The 16,692-nt window shown below is 35.2% G+C and overlaps 1 protein-coding gene across 9 annotated transcripts in view; it reads left to right on the top strand.

Annotated features, from left to right (window-relative positions):
* Positions 1 to 16,692, top strand: part of ABCC9 (ATP binding cassette subfamily C member 9) — a 107,781-nt gene that overhangs the window by 38,002 nt on the left and 53,087 nt on the right. For 7 of the 9 annotated variants that reach the window (XM_074325936.2, XM_074325938.2, XM_019738062.3 and 4 more), the window contains 4 exons: positions 2,994 to 3,102; positions 7,751 to 7,858; positions 13,806 to 13,878; positions 14,816 to 14,921. In XM_074325936.2, the coding sequence (XP_074182037.1) occupies positions 2,994 to 3,102; positions 7,751 to 7,858; positions 13,806 to 13,878; positions 14,816 to 14,921 (396 nt within the window). The remainder of the gene's footprint in view (positions 1 to 2,993; positions 3,103 to 7,750; positions 7,859 to 13,805; positions 13,879 to 14,815; positions 14,922 to 16,692) is intronic. The other 2 variants (XM_074325939.2, XM_019738105.3) reach the window with 1 other exon arrangement.

Raw genomic sequence — 16,692 nt, 5'->3', positions numbered from 1 at the left:
TTTAGTGTTTCTATAGCTCAACCTCCTCACTTATCAAATGGGCATAATAATAGCTCCTGATTATCACAGTTGAGATAATTAAATGAGATAATACATGAAAAGTGCCCAGCACTTTTATTTTAGGTATTTAAATATTTTAGGTATTAAAAAAAATCTCCATTTTTCTCTCTCTATTTCCTACTTCAGAGAGATAGCTTCTGTGGGTCTACATGCATTTATTAACACTTTAGGTACATTTTGAGGTGTAAGGGATTGCAAAGATAAAATGTAGAATGAAATCCTTAGGGAGTCCATAGTCTAGTTGTAGAGACCAGGAAGGGAAATTGATTACAATATAGTGTGTTGTGCTGTTATAGAGCCCTACACAGAATGTCATGGCCCATATATGAGGATCATTGAAGTTCATCAAGATAAAAGGCAGACAGTCTAGTCAGGGAAGGTTGAAAAGAGGTGGTAGATTCTTCATAGAGCCTAAAGAATTAGTAGGACTTGGTTATTTGAAGAAAAAGGGAAAACATGTCCTACGTGTGGGAGCAACAGATGCAAAGGGAAAAGGTAAGTAGGTAGGTGAGAAATCTTGGTACATTCAGGGGGCTAAAAGTACTTGAGGGTAGTTGAAGGAAGGTTCTGATATGGAAAGAGTCGGGGGATGAAGTTGGAGAGTGAATTCTGTCAGCCTGTACATGATGCTAAGGATGCTGAAAGGAAAGGGGTGCCATTTGTTATTTTAAAGAGAAAATTGTTATATGAACAGATTTGGATTTCCACCTGGCAGCACGGTGGAATTACTTCACCTGTGGTCAGGATTCATGCTTTTTTCCTAATTGTTTTGCCTCTAATCTCTGAAAGGACCTCATATGTACAGAAAATGCTTTTTGTATCACCCATTTATCCATGTACCAGACATTTCTTGAGGAATTACTATGTTATATTTTTCGCATTGGGCTAAATTCTGAAGATGACAATCTTTGCTCTTAAGGAGTTCACTGTCTAGTCGCAGAGATAAACAGTAACAAAACAATGACTAAATAGCAGTGCAAGGGACCCTCAGCCAGAGAGTCTGGAATGACGGGGTCACAGGTGGGGAAAGGAATGGGGAGGTTCAGAGAAGGGTTAATATTGGGGTCCCTCGATGTTCACTGTAATTGGAGTTCCAAAGTGGGATGTTATAAAGGGAAAGAAAGTTCTTCCCATGTCCCAGTTATGCTCAGAGACCATTGCTTCTTGATGTGCAACAAAAATGCAGCTGATTAATTCCATAAAAACTTCAGTAAGATTGTGTGTGTACTAGAAACGTGAAATGAAGAATTGAATCAACTAACTTAAATGTCTGAATCATTGGTTTATTCCTTCTTTGATTTAAACATTCATTGAGTAATATGTGCCAGGGGCTGCTAGACTTTAAGAGTTACAAAGGCAAGTGAGCCTGGCCCTATACTTCCCTTTGTGTACAAAGACGTAATGTGAGATTGTTTGAAAGGTATTCCTTTGATTGACAAATCTGTGCTTTTAAAAATCCAATCTCTTCCAAACATAAGAATAGAATGACAATTAAAAATCCATAAAAGAAGGTCTTATACTACTACTTTTAAGGTATACCTTACAAGTTCTCATCAGAAGAAAAAACAGTTCTGTGGTTATGTCTGGAGGTGGATGTTAACTAGACTTGTGTAATCACTTTGCAATATATACAAATATTGAGTCATTATGTTGTATAACTGAAACTAATATGTTATATGTCAATTATCCCTCAGTGAAAAAGAAGAAGGAATAACTACCATATATTATAGATAAAATGCCATTTAATAAGCCATTTCTAATACTGTCTTTTAAATCTATATGGTTAGGCTTTGCTGACAAAGACCACGGAAGATCTTCTTTTTTGGGATCTGAAATTCTTTTTTAATGTAACTTGGAAGTTAATACATTGCCCCGATGCATTTTGTCTAACTTTATTTTTCAATGAAAGGAAGCAGTTTCAGTTGCATGCATTCATGGGCAACAGACTGAATGAAATTTACTTTTCAATTTAGCATCCTAGAATGCTAAAAGGAGCATTTTTTTTCGTTTGCAACTTCACAGAATCTTCTTTATTATTTCATTTACAGGAGGACATTTTCAAATCATATAGTTTTCTTTGATTCTTTCTTTTTGCTTCTAATCCTGTGACAGTGATTTGAAAAAGTTAGAATGGGAGGGAATAGGAGGTCCAAGGAGTTTTGTGTCCAGCTCAAGGAGACCATAGTGAAGAAAGTTTGCAAACCGCTCTTCTAGAGCAGGGCTTCTCAAATTGAAATATGCGTATGAAGCATCTCTGGATCTTGTTAAAATGCCTGTTTTGATTCAGTAGGTCTTGGGTGGGGCCTGAGTTTCTCTTTTTCTAGTAAGTTCCCAGGTGATGCTGCAGCTGGTCCTTGGCTAACACTTTCAGTACCAACTCTCTAGAGGGCCCTCTCCTTGCCAGGTTCACAAAATATGTGTAATATTTTGCTTAAGCAAGATAGCAAGTGGTCATGGACACCAGATCTCTGTTCATATTAAATGCTTTTAGACAGGTTACTTCACATCTCTGTACCTTATTTCCCCTCATTTGTAAAACTAGAATAATAAGAGTACTTCCCTCATCAGTATTATTATTTTGAACCACCCTGTCTCAAGTTCCTCTCCAACTCTACTATCTTTGACAAGGAATATAATTGCAAAAGAAGAAGTGAAAAATAAATTTGGCTGGATTTAGGTTGACCAATCGGTTTTGGTTTCCCTGAGATTTTTCTAGTTTTAACATTGAAAACCCCAGGTCCCAGGAACCCATCATTCCTGGGCAATTTAAGAGGTTTGTTCTGAGCTGAATTCCTACTTGGTCTTGAGACATGACTCTCAGAGACAGCTTTCTCAATATAATAATGAGGAGGGAAAAAACTTGTTTATTTAGGTAGATCGTCATTATTGTTGGTTTTATTTTTGGCCCTTATTTTGTGTCTGCTTTTTTGCAGTGTTCAAAAGCTGAATGAGTTTCTCTTGAGTGATGAGATTGGTGAGGATAGCTGGCGAACTGGTGAAAGTTCAGTTCCTTTTGAGTCCTGTAAGAAACATACTGGAGTGGTAAGTGCTTTTTCTTATTATGGAAACTGTGAATAAGGAATAGTCCCAAGAGTGGATGGTTTAAAATGGCTGCAATAAGAAGAAATTATAAGCTTTACTTATAATTTATTTGAAGAAAGATTTTCACCTGCTTCTACAATAAACCTCACAAATCTAAAATCAATGAACAAGTATGTAAGGCTTATCTTTATAAATCATCAAAGAATTATCCCAAGAGAGACAGCACATGTTCAATTCAAGCAGAAATTGAGAAGTTATACCCTAAGCTTTATATAAAAATAATGCAAAATTAGCTTACAACTCCTGTACCATATTCTTATAATACCTTTTAGCTGTATTATACTTTTTAGTTCAAAAAGTGATTTCTGATGCATTATGTCTTTTGAATCATTTAATATATTATATCACATTATCTATATTTATTTTCCAGATGAATATATTGAGTTTATGTGGTATGTGGCTTGAATAACATCAGAAGGTTAGTAAGTGGCAGAGCCAGAATTAAAACTTGAGTCTTATAACCCTTGAACTAGTTTATTCATCAATTACACAAATATTTACTCCGAATCTACATAAAGGCTAGATATACAGTCAATATTGTTTTGTCATGTATTACATGTAATATAACATGGATTATGTATCTGCCTGTGTTTCCAGACTTATTGGCTACTCTGTACTTCATGCCAAGACCTAGGGATGTAGCAATGGTCCTTCTTGTCATAGTTTGTTTTCTTGAGGTAGAAGTCAGATGACAAACAAGTAAACAATGAGATAATTTTGCTGTGGGAATAAAATACAAGAAAGTATTAGAGAGTAACTGGGCTACTCAATGAAGGGTGGTCATTTCCCAAAAGGCCCCTTCGAAGAGTCAGCATTTGAGCTGAGACCTGGATGAAGAGTAAGTACCTGTTCTGTGAAGATCTGGGAAAAGAGCATTTTAGGTAGAGAATGAGCAGATGCAAAGACCCTGATGTGGGAATTAATTTGGTGTATTCAAGAAACAGTGGCGCATTATGATTGAAGCCTGATCAAGAAGGGAAAGGACAAGTAAGAATGAGGATTAAGGATTTTATAGGTTATAGAAAGAGTTTGGATTTTATTGGCATGCAATAGAAAACCATTGAATGGTTTCAGTGTAGGCACTGATATAATTTTGTTTATATTTTTAAAACATGACTTTGGCTACTGGGTGGAGAATAGTCAATGGGGACAATAGTAGAACAGATATATCAGTAAAGAAGTTGTTATAACAGATGTAAGAAATGATGGTGGCTAGAATTAGCAGTTGCAGTGGACATTGTGAGGAAATGATCAAATTCAGTATATATTATTTAGGTTGAGCTGATGAAGACTTGCTAATAAATTGGATGGAGAGAATAGGGAGAAAAAGGACTCAAGGATGAATCTTAGGTTATTGGCTTGACTGTTGGGTAGATGGTAGAGCCACTAACTAAAATAGGAAAGCTGAGGAACGGGTAGTTGGTGTTGAAATGGAATCAAGAGGTGTATTTTGCACAAGATTATCTATATATCTGTATCTATAGCTATAGCTATATATCTATATCATCTTTATATATATAAAATCTTTATATATATAAAATCTTTATATATATATATATATCCAAGAAAAGAAATAAGCATTGGAGATGTAAATTTAAGAATCATTAGCCATTCTCTTGATAACCAGCATGACTTGCAGTGGCTGTCTGGGCACTAAGTTTATTAGGCCTCTTGCTGAATGATTTTCCTACAGAGTTCTTATTTTAGAGGCTTTAGATTTTGGGGTATTTGTGAATCTCCTGGAATTGTATGTAAACTTTTGCTTGCATGTACAATGTTCTGATTCGTGGGTTTGTATCTTCATCGAATTCATGGCAGTGAGTCTATAGATCCAAGGAATCACTCACTGCTTTGTGACATGGAAAATATTTCTTGTGTCTCAACCACCTTTTCAACTATTAAAACTTTCGTTATCTCAAAAAAAAAAAAAAAAAGAATCATTGGCCATTAGATAATATTTGAATCAATGGAACTAGACTTTTGAGAGGTGTGTCTGAAAAATTCTGAATAAAGCCTTTAAAATTAATATGTGTACTTCATAACAGTAAAATAGACGTTATTCTAGTATAAGTTATAAGTTAATATTAGTTACTCATGTTACTATTCGAGAAAAATATGAATATATTTACCATTTATGTAACCAAACAAAAATGCACATGCAATCTCCTGACTGGAATTGATTGAGGCTTGGAAAGCCTTTATCAGGAAGTCAATGTATATTATATTTTTATTTACATTATGTTTTAAAATACTGAAAATAATTAAGACTAGCACTTGGCTATATTTACATCTGCTGTTTTCTTCTGCTGTTCAGGGTTTTTTTTTTACTCTCTGTTGTTATTTTATTAAGCAGGTGTGATTTTGTCTGAGCAGGAACTGCCACCCATACTTCTACAGTCTAGAGTAACTGCCTCAAAATGCTTGTTTGCTATTGTGTGGATATGGACACAAAGACAAAAACACTTATCGTGTCTACGCTTTGAGGCAGCAGGAAAGTCAAGCATTTAATTAGAACCAGCCGTGTCACACTTTGAATGATAAGAGAGTACCAAAGAACTTATTAGGTCATCTTTCAGAGATGGGATGAGCAGAGTGAGATGACTTCAAGAAAGGGGATGTAGGAAGTCAAGTTTGTAGAGTTAGGGAAATCTGAAGAATCTTTTGTATGAGATGAGGCATAGAAGAAAAATTGAACTGAGAAAAGATTTTTGGAAGGAGGAAAGAATCCTCTTCAAATGCATCCAATATCTTTAGGGTTATTGAAACCAGACTGGACTTCTGATGTCTTTCAGGTCATTCATCACTGCTGATGGGCCAAACCACAAACGACAAACTTTTTTTAAATGGAGTGAAAAAAGCTGTGTGTTTGAAAATAACACTAATGGAAACTCCTTCTTGAGAGTGTTTAAGATGCTATGTATTCTGTAAAAGCTTAGAGTTAAGTGGTTTTGGCTGTAGAATTTCCGTGGAGAATTAGTGACATTCTAGAGCCAAAGTCTCTTCAAATTACATCTGTGGAACTCCAACTCAAATCTCTGTCAACACTTCTCCTCCTCCCACCCTCTCCTTCATTTTGTGAAGAATGTGAAGTCATTCCTTTTGGACCTCTGGGGGCAATACTACTATAGAATTACTCCAGAAGACAGTGAATATATGTATAGGTACAGACTTGTCTTGTGTGGAAAAATATACTTAGCTTAAAGATAGTGACTTTCTATAGCATCTCATGCAATGCACTTCCATGGTCATCTGTGAGGACTGTGAGAAGAAAAACAAAACTAAAATAAAATTTCATAAACACTCTCGCTCCCTTTTTTATTTTTTAAGTTAAAATGCATTCAGCATTTTCTCTGTGACAGAGCCACTGCTAATTCTTCTCAATGGCTTTTTAATCTATGGATTTATTTGCATGTAGCCTAGAAATATACTGTTTAATAGTTTGATGTTCTGTTGATACACCAATTGGTGGAAATTGGAAGAAAGAGCAGTATCTTGTTTGGATTAAATTACTGATAATTTGAGGACATTCCTAATTCCTGTAGTAGAACTCAATGGATTTTCCAAAAAGCTAAACCTATAATTCCAACCCCCCACCCCCCCACAAAAAAGTTTCAAAATCCTAGATTCCTTTGCTTTTATAGGTAATTTAGCAGTTTTAAAGTGTATTACAATTTAGCCTTTGGAATCTCTATAAGGTATTTAAGTAAGACATTTTATGTTGAAATACTTGCTCATTTTCTGGGACAAATTTTGAGCTTATGAATTTTTCTATATTAGTTTACAGAGCTGAATTTTCTACATTCTCTTTAGCCACTTGTCTCTATGTGAAATTAGTTTAAAAATTGGAGAATAAAAAATTTCTAGTTATGACCTAACAGATTCATTTTAAGTATATGAAGACTGTCTAACCTCAGCTGGCATCTTCTTTATTATCCTTTAGTCCTTTGACTAGGAACAATGCTATGACATTTGAGAAAGACTTGATCATTATACAATGCTTGTGGGTCTCTTTATGAAACAGTATACATGTTTGGGCAAAAGCAATTCTAGACCTTTATGCTTTTGCTCCCTCCACCATGGATCAGGTGATGTGTAGCCCAATCTGATTTATGTGAGTGTATGAGATTCGAAATCCTCATGATTCGTCGGGTGATGAAAAATGTACTGTTTATAAGCCCAATGGCCTAACAAGTAGATTCAGGTTTAACCTGAGGTAGTCTGCTTGCCTTTTGACATGACGTACAGTTTTTTATTGCCTGCGTATATTCATCCAGACAGCTGGAGAAAAAATATCCAAAACCTAGTTTGGGGCTCGGCATTTTAACTTCCATCATTTGAAATTATCACATCTTTGTATTTTCGTTTTTCTTAAAAGGCTTGTAAATTAGGTTGAAAATTATAGCTTAGCATTTTTTCATTGTCATTTGCCTTTTGGTGGGGAGAAGCTTTTGTAATAATTTAAATATGGAATTCACTTTACTTGTTTCTTTTTCCTGGAATTCAAGTGGAGAAGTAGCAATATGAGTTCAGTAAAACCTCAGTTTTTTCATAAAGCATCAACTTGTGTTCTTTTTCATTTGGAATGTAGCAGCCGAAAACTATAAACAGGAAACAGCCTGGAAGATATCACCTGGACAGCTATGAGCAATCAACACGACATCTCCGTCCTGTAGAGACAGAGGATATTGCAATAAAGGTTCTTTTACTTCCTGGAATCTCACATGAATAGAAATATTTATGTTACTATTTTATGGTGAAATTCGGCAAATGTGTGCTAAACCATGTCTTTAAATTCTCTTTACAGTGATCATTAATCCTTATACATTAAAAAAAATATTCTAATGAGTTTATAATTCTCAGTTCTTGCTCACCTCCCATCTACAGTTTTGCTCTAGCAGTATGTTTCCAACAGCTGGAGAATGAGCCTTTCTTCTGAATCTGTGTTAGAAACTCGTACCAACATATTTCCTCTTGGACTCTTACATTTATCTATCACGTAAATTAATTTATGGAGAACACCAATACTATAAATCCAATTTTTAAGGAAATACATTAGATAATAATTGTCTTTAACCAGGAATGGTTTAGACCAGTGTTGCATGCATTCGTCCAGGTTCCCAATACTGCCTTTGCTCTAATTTCAAACTCAGCCCTTTGTACTCTCCTCGGAAATGGGTGCTTACATAGAACAGGCCACCAGAGGAACCTAGGCTGAGGACTGATAGTAGTGATAAGCCCTGGGGAAGGGTAAGTGCTATGCAGGGCCTGGAAAGGATGCCTGCAGCAGTTAAAGTCCTCTGGACTTTGGAGTCACCAGAGTCCAGGATACTAGCTCCTTCGCCTGCTCCAGACCGTCCAACTCCCTGTACTGCCCAGCCAGTTGCAGAGTGAGGGAGGCTCAGTGGGGTGTGTAGTAGAGCCAAGGGCTACATTTAGTTCTTCTGTCTCTTGTTACTGCTTGGCACAATACCTGTCCCACAATGAGCACTTACAATTGGAGCCAATGTATTAGTGCATGGAGGAAGCTAATGGTAGCCCTACCTGTGCCATTAATTTGATGTGTGATTTTGGAGCAAATTACTTTGCCTCTTTGAGCTGTGATTTGCCCATCTTGAGGTGGGGATGCCATTTTAGTGTGGTTGTTTTGAGGATAAAATATGTCACCTATGAATTTTAAATGGCTGTAGTGATTCTTAACCTTGGCTGTACATTAGAATCACCTAGGAAGATTTAAATGTGCACACACACACACACACACACACACACACACACACATATATACATATACATATACATATACATATACATATACATATACATATATATATATATATATCCTGCACACCATTTAAAAAATTAGTTCTAGTAGTTTCCTAGGCAATTATAAAGTACAAGTAGGGTGTAAACTACTATGCTATGAAAAAGTCAGTAATGAGAAATACTAGAAAGGGTCCTCTATGCTTCTAATTCTCATATATTCCCAGAATTTATTTATTCATCCTACTTTTGACGGGCTTTTGTTATTTTTCAGTTTGGGGCTATCATGAACAATTGCTGAGTCATAGGGTCTGTACACCCTCAACTTTCCAAGATGATGGCAAACTGTTTACCAAAGTGTTTGTGCCACTTTACATTTTAACCAAAGTGATCAAGAAATCCAGTTGCTCCACATCTTCACCAATGCTTCCAATATATTGCCAAAGTGTGTGTTGTGTGTTGGGGGGAAGGGCAATTGTGTCTTCCTGTGGTTTTTTATTTGTATTTTTTTCCCATTTTCTAACAAGGTTGAACACCTTTATCTCTCTCTCTCTCTCTCTCTCTCTCTCTCTCTCTCTCTCTCTCTCTCTCTATATATATATATATATATATATATATATATGTATATATATATATATATATGTCTATATATGTCTCTCTCTATATATGTGTGTGTATATATATATATTCAAATGGCATATATATATGCCATTTGAGTTTGGATTTCTTCTTTTGTGAATTGCCAGGTTATTTGTCCCTCTTATTTAAAAAGATTCTGGGTACTACTTCTTTGTCAGCTATGTATATTACAATTTTTTCCCCTCACTCCGTAGCTTGGCTTTTTACTCTCTTTATGGTATTGGAAGTTCTTAATTTAAATAAAGTTTTCCTGCTGGAGGTCATGAAGATATTCAATATTAGCTCCTAAAATCTTAGAAGCTACCCTTTTCATTTTTAGTTCTTTAATTGACCTTGAATTACTTTTTGTGTTTGATATGAAGTGAGGATGTCATTAGTATGGATCTCGGAAATCAATATTTTAGTTATAAATTTAGCTGCAGTGAATTTGTTGGTAGTAATTTTGCTACATTTAGTAGTAAGTCAGTAAGGTCTGATTTAGTTTTTTATGTGATTTCTAGTTGTCCCAACCTTGCACATTGATCACTGTCCCCACTGACCTTTAGTGCCATCCCAGTAACACATCAGGGATCTTTGTATTTCTGTATTGATTGCTGATCTTTATTTATTTTTCTCTGATTTATTTGTCTATCTCATGTTCCACTGTTGTTAACATTATGACTTTGTAATAAACATGAGCATCTTTTAGGACAAGTTCTTACACTGCTGTTTTCTGCTATTCTTGGTCTTCTGGGAGAAGGAGGCTTAGGTGCTCTTGGGCTTCCGTCTCTGTATTTGTGCTCTTCCTTATACTTTGACTTGGCATTTCCTTACTCCTTTCTTTATTGAGCTTTCTCACAAATTATATTTTATTTAACATTTTTACTTATTCTCAGCAGGAGAAAATGGACAATGGTCTGTGTAAGGCCGTGCCTTTAAATTAAAAAAACACACAAATACTTTAATTTTGAAATTCACATAGCATAAAATTATCCACTTTAAAATGAACAATTCGGTGGTATTTAGTACATTAACAGTGTTGTGCAACCACCCCTTCTATCTTGCTTCAAAAGATTTTTTATCATCCCAGAAGGAAACCCCGTATCCATTAAGTAGTCATTCCCCACTTCCCCCCTTTCTCCTGCCCTAGGCAATTACCAATCTGCTTTCTATCTCCATGGATTTACCTGCTCTGGATATTTCATAGCAATGGAATAATATAATAAGTGACTTTTTGTTCCTGCCTTCACATTGTAATTCATTCTTTCCCTTTATCTCTGATCCTTACTCATATTTCCTCCATCGCTTTCACCATATTGGTACCAGTTCTAGTGTGCTTGATATATGCACTTAAACATATGACTATTCCTGTAAAATATGTAATGTTATCGAGCATTAATAGGAGCATCAATGTGCTTTCAGTTTACTGAAATGTATCATGATGGTTTGCTCCTTCTATCTGGCACTACTGTATTCTGTTGTACCATGTTCCTCCCAAAATAAGACCTAGCCAGACCATCAGCTCTAATGTATCATTTGGAGCAAAAATTAATATAAGACCCAGTATTATATTATATTATATTATATTATATTATATTATATTATATTATATTACATTATATTCCCAGTCTTATATTAAAATAAGACCGGGTCTTATATTAATTTTTGCTCCAAAAGACGCATTAGAGCAAGGTCCAGCTAGGTCTTATTTTCGGGGAAACACAGTATGCATCACTTATCCCCCTATCAATGAACACTGGATATGCCTCCATCCTCCCTCTATCACAAACCTTGCTAGGAGGATCATTTTTGTACTTGTCATTTAATGAAGCTTTGAAAAGATTTATATTTTAGCTATACTCCCTCACCTTCATTGAAGTTTTGGGTACCCGTTTTCTAGTCCATCTTTCTATGGTAGTTGGTGCCACACATGGAATGTGATTTAAGCTTCCATGTGCAGAGCTTATCTAGTATCCCATCTACCATCACTTTAATCACTTAATCTGCCATCACTCCGTTTCTACAACTTCACTTGTGTTCATACTTGTCCACCACCTGGAACTGATGCTCTTCTGAAATCTTAAACTGTGTAGTACCAGTCAGTCACTTACATCACATCCTACCCTCCAGCTCTCTCAGGCCTTCACCTTCACTGTTACTGTTTTTTTACTCCATTGAAACCTCCAGTAACTTGCGCCCCATCCTTTCTCCTAGTCCGTTATCACCTTTCTGTAAACAATCCAACTGCATGCCTTCTATACTCCTATAATCAGTCTGCTGAGGACTATGGAGAAAATGATAACAATGGTACAAGTTGGTGGAGACACAGATTTATTATCTCCAACCTCAACTGACCCTCAGTAGTTCTTGGCAACTCTTTTGCATGCTTATCATCAGCATTAGTTTCCATAACTTACATTAGTTCTTCAATTGTCATCACTCTCTTTTCACCTCCTATCTCTCCTTTTGCCTGCTTTTTCTGCAAGTAACCTTCACACCAATTCACTGAAAACATAAAGGTTGTCACGTAGGGCCTCTCTCGGTTCCACGCTGACTCTCTTCCAAATCCATCTATATTTGCACTTCTTTTAGCCTCCTTGTTTACTGTCTTAGAGAAAAAGAGATTCTCAGTCTCTGAGGCTGTATAATTTCTTTGAGCATTAATTGTCATGTAGCCACAGCATCTTAACCCCTATCCCAGCCATCTCTATTCATTATTATTTTCACAGCATGATTCATGGTTTTCTGATCTTGCACTTATTCTTATTGTAGTTCTTTATCCAGCAATGCCTTCACTGAAATTCAATATTTTTCTCCAAAACTAGTTAAAAGGCCTCCTTTTCCTAAAAGTTTTGTTTTTTTTCACCCATTTAAGACATAAATGATTTTCTTTCTGAACTGCTCTTACACGTACTGTCTGTTCCCTCTGCTTATTACTTAGCCCACACTGTCTTGTAATGTACTTATGTCCATCATTTATTTATTCATGTGATTGCAAGCTCCATGGGAGCAGGGAGGGTGCATTATACCTTCTTTGTAGCCTACATCCATCCCAACACGGTGCCTCACACAGACTGGGTGCTCAGCAAGTATTTGTAATCCATAATTTGAATCCATAATTTGAATCCATAATTCAGCCCTTCCATGCCATCCTCATTCCAGGACTAATTTTATGCATATCGATGTGATGGATATTAAAAATGACACATATTTTATAAGCTAGAGAAAACATTTTATAAGCTATATACAGGGGAAAACACAATCCAGCCTTTTCAAGAGAATTTTTAAAATCTTTAAGTTGTTCATTTTATCAAGAGCTTTTTAGGGATATATTTAGTTATAACTCAGGCATCACCATTCTATTCTGCAAAATTCCTAAGCAATAATGTGCTTAGAAATTTTATCATTTGTGGTTTTGAAACAAAATATTAATTTTTGAACAAGGTGTATCCTTTAATTTTTCTGGCACCTTCCCTCCTTTTATCTGTCTCTATTTACCGTCCCAATCTTTGGGTTGTGTTACTTTGGATGATTCTAAGATCTTGTGATCTTTGCTGGTTGTTGAGGTTCATACCACCTAGCAATGTTGCCTCATTTCTGTGCTTCATTTCTTCTGCCTTTATTCTTTAAGTTCAGTAAATAGCAATGAATCCATACAGTCAAGAAACTCATTTATTACAAAACCTTCCTCCTCAGCTAACAGAATCATCTGGTTGGAATAATTTGTAGTTATTTCTGTTCTTTACTTTGCATCACCAGGATTCCAGGAATTGCCTAACAGGGAGAAAATAATCAATGTAGGGGTTACATTGGAAAATATCTGGGATGATAGCTTTTTAAGAATGTTCAGATGACTCTGGGTGGTGAACACACAATGTGATATATAGATGATGTATTACAGAATTGTACATTTGAAACCTATTTAACTTCACTAAACATTGTCACCCCAATAAACTTTAATTAAAAAAAGGAATGTTCACATGTAAATGGCCCGGTAATCCCAAATTTTCATAGAATATTGTAATTTTTAGCATTCTTCATAATATCACTAATTCAAAGACCCTCCTTTACTTTTATTCTCTTTTGTTTTTCATTTATACCTCTTAAATAGTTATAACTCTAAATTAGAATTTCACCAATGTGTGTTCTACCTTGTATTGAAAGTCTTTCAGTGCTTTAAAAAGAAATTTTATTTTAATTGGAATTATTCTCTGACACAATATATTTACATAATTTTATAATTTAATTTTTGTATTCTTATTTTCTAGGTCACAAATGGGTACTTTTCATGGGGCAGTGGTTTAGCTACATTATCCAATATAGATATTCGAATTCCAACAGGTAAGAATCATTTGTTACTAATTTTTGTAATTGTTAATTATCACAACCTTGGATTTCCAACATGATGGAACTTAGCAACAACAACAAAAAAGGCTTTTTGAAGACATAAACATTATTTCTAGTTATTTATTTGCACTGTGGAACTCATGAGTCACTATATCACTGTGGAAATGACTGAAAATAATAAGACTGTCTGTCACTACTGAATGTAAACCTTTGAACATGTTATTTGCTGTCCAAATTAACTGTCATCAGTTCATGTGTTGATTTGTACCATTTAAATAATGGGGTAGTTGATTTCTCATTTTGTTTGAGAAAGGATTTAAAGAAAGAGTAGAAGAGAAAATTATGTTTTTATCCCTGAGGAAGACTGATGAGGTTTTCAAGGTATTTAAGGCTGAAATACCTAGTGATTTTTATTTTAAATGTCTGGATAATTGAATAGAAATATTTTTTTTGACTTTGCCTGATGGTCAGTGGCTTGGGATTTTTCTATTATACATGCAAATCAAAGTAAGAGATTGGAGAAGACATCATAGTAACAGCCCAAATCACTTGTATCCCAATTATCAATTTTAGTCAAAACTCCCTTTCTCTCCCGAATATATTGAATAATAAAGTTAAAACTAATCTAGGTGATTTAGGCAATTCTTTCTTGCTCTGTTCACCAATGTCAGTCAGTTGGTCTCATAGTTTGAAAAAAAATAAGTAAAGACTTATATCTTTTCATTTTTCTTTGCCTTTTCAAAAAAACCCAACCAAACAAACACAAACAAAAACAACTTAAAGAAAGGCTGTTTAGAATACCTTATTGCTGGCGACCAGTTTTGGTGAAACCAGTTTTGTGAAACATCAGCCTTTTCTAAATGTGTTTTGTTTTTATTTTAGTAAGAGAATTTCATCTCATTCTGCTACTATCCTTTGTGCATTTCTCTAGGTCAGTTAACCATGATTGTGGGCCAGGTGGGATGCGGGAAATCCTCTCTTCTCCTTGCCATCCTCGGTGAGATGCAGACACTGGAAGGAAAAGTTCACTGGAGCAAGTATGTGTAATATTAATTGATTTGTATTGCTCTGTCACACATGTGATGATCTTCCAAGGGAAGAAATTAGAGCAATAGATTCCCATGTTAAGAATCTGAGGACCCGCTTAGAAATAAGCACAGTATTTATTTATTTATTTATTTTTTATTTATTTATTTATTTAAATTAGTGGAAACCTTAAATGTCATAAATTAAGAATTACAAAGCAATTTTTTATGGAGGTTTATAATAGTATAGACTAGTATGTTGCTCAGATAAAAGTAAGATTGAGATTATAAAGCTAGATTTTTATGTTAAATGGATAACTCTCAAAGAAATAATTTAAAAATTCATTTGGTAATAAAATAATTTATGGAAAATCTGCATTATGTATAAAGCTCAAATGCAAATAGAGCCTTAGTGGTTCTATCAAATAATATCAAATAATCTTTTCTAGAATCTTTATAATGGGTTGAGAACTCAGCCATTTCTCTTTATACCCAGTTTCAACTAGACACTAGGAATATCTAGTTAGAAACATGGATAGGTCAGACTACTGTGTTGTGTAATCCTAAATACATGGAAAAGGAGGTATCTAGCATGGAGCTTCTTCTGGATAATTGAACGGTTGACTTGGAGTCTTCAAAGCACATGGCAGTAATAAAGTGACTCAGAATCATAATATCATCTACCTAGTAGGCTCCCCATAAGCAGTTTAAAAAAAAAAAATTAGTTATAGCTTATCTAAGAAATTGGACTATAGACCAGTTATTCTCAACCAGGTGTAATTTTGGGGACGTTAGGCAATGTCAGGAGACGTTTCCGATTGTCACAAAGGGGAATTAGACTGCTACTGATCTAGTTGCTAGAGGCCAGGATAATGCTAAACAGCCTACAATGCACAAGACAGCCCCAACCCCCTCACAACAAGGAATTATCTGGCCCCAAATGTCAGTTGTGCCAAGGCTGGCAAACCTTGCTCTAGACCTACAGATGTTTAGTATCATTTCGTACCTACCATTGTGAATTCTATTGTGGCTTAGTCTGCTGTTTACACACACAGAGGCATCTCTCAAGAATGAGTGAAGACTCTTTAAGATCATTTTAAGAATGATTCTAATTTAAGCTCCAATTAAGAGAAGGAAGTGCTTGGATGTGAAATTCCAACTGGAAATGATAGAACTATAAATCCTATTTTTAGTATCATTGGCAAAAGAACGAAGCTGAGAAATGTGGAGTGTACATTTTATTCCTGTTGGGCAAATTTAACAGATAGAAGACATGAAACTATCCCATGACTATCCAGCAAAGAGCTTGATAAATAATTGTTACTTGCAGTTTGCTTCATGACACATTCCTGTTGCTCACTAAGATCAAGCACCAGGCAGTGTTTGCCCTGCCACTGTCGCTTTCCATTTTGGATGACTATAGGTTTTGAGAAGCAGGTCTTCCTGGATTAAATTATACTGTGTGACATGTACAGCCATAATCAGTTCTATTGTTTCAAAATGTTGCAATTCAACTGAATTATTAAAGTGCAAAAAAGTAAAATGAATTAGGTCTTCAGGTGGTTTTTCCCATATATAAATATAACTAAATTTAATTAGTCAAACACCTCTTTTTACAAAAATCATATCAATCAGTAATTTATTATACCCAAATGTTGCAGTTTGATCTATTGTGAATATCTGTCTTTCTAACCAGTTCCTTAAGGGCCAGGCTGTGTCTAAACCTTTCAAGTTTAGAGCCCCAAAAGTATTTCTTCCTCTCAAACCTTAGGGTAGCTAACTA

Source organism: Rhinolophus sinicus, chromosome 1 (genome assembly GCF_057876585.1).
Source record: "Rhinolophus sinicus isolate RSI-liver-muscle chromosome 1, RSI-T2T, whole genome shotgun sequence".
NCBI lineage: Eukaryota > Metazoa > Chordata > Mammalia > Chiroptera > Rhinolophidae > Rhinolophus > Rhinolophus sinicus.
Note: the sequence above shows the minus strand (reverse complement) of the source record. Positions and strands in the feature narration are given on the sequence as shown.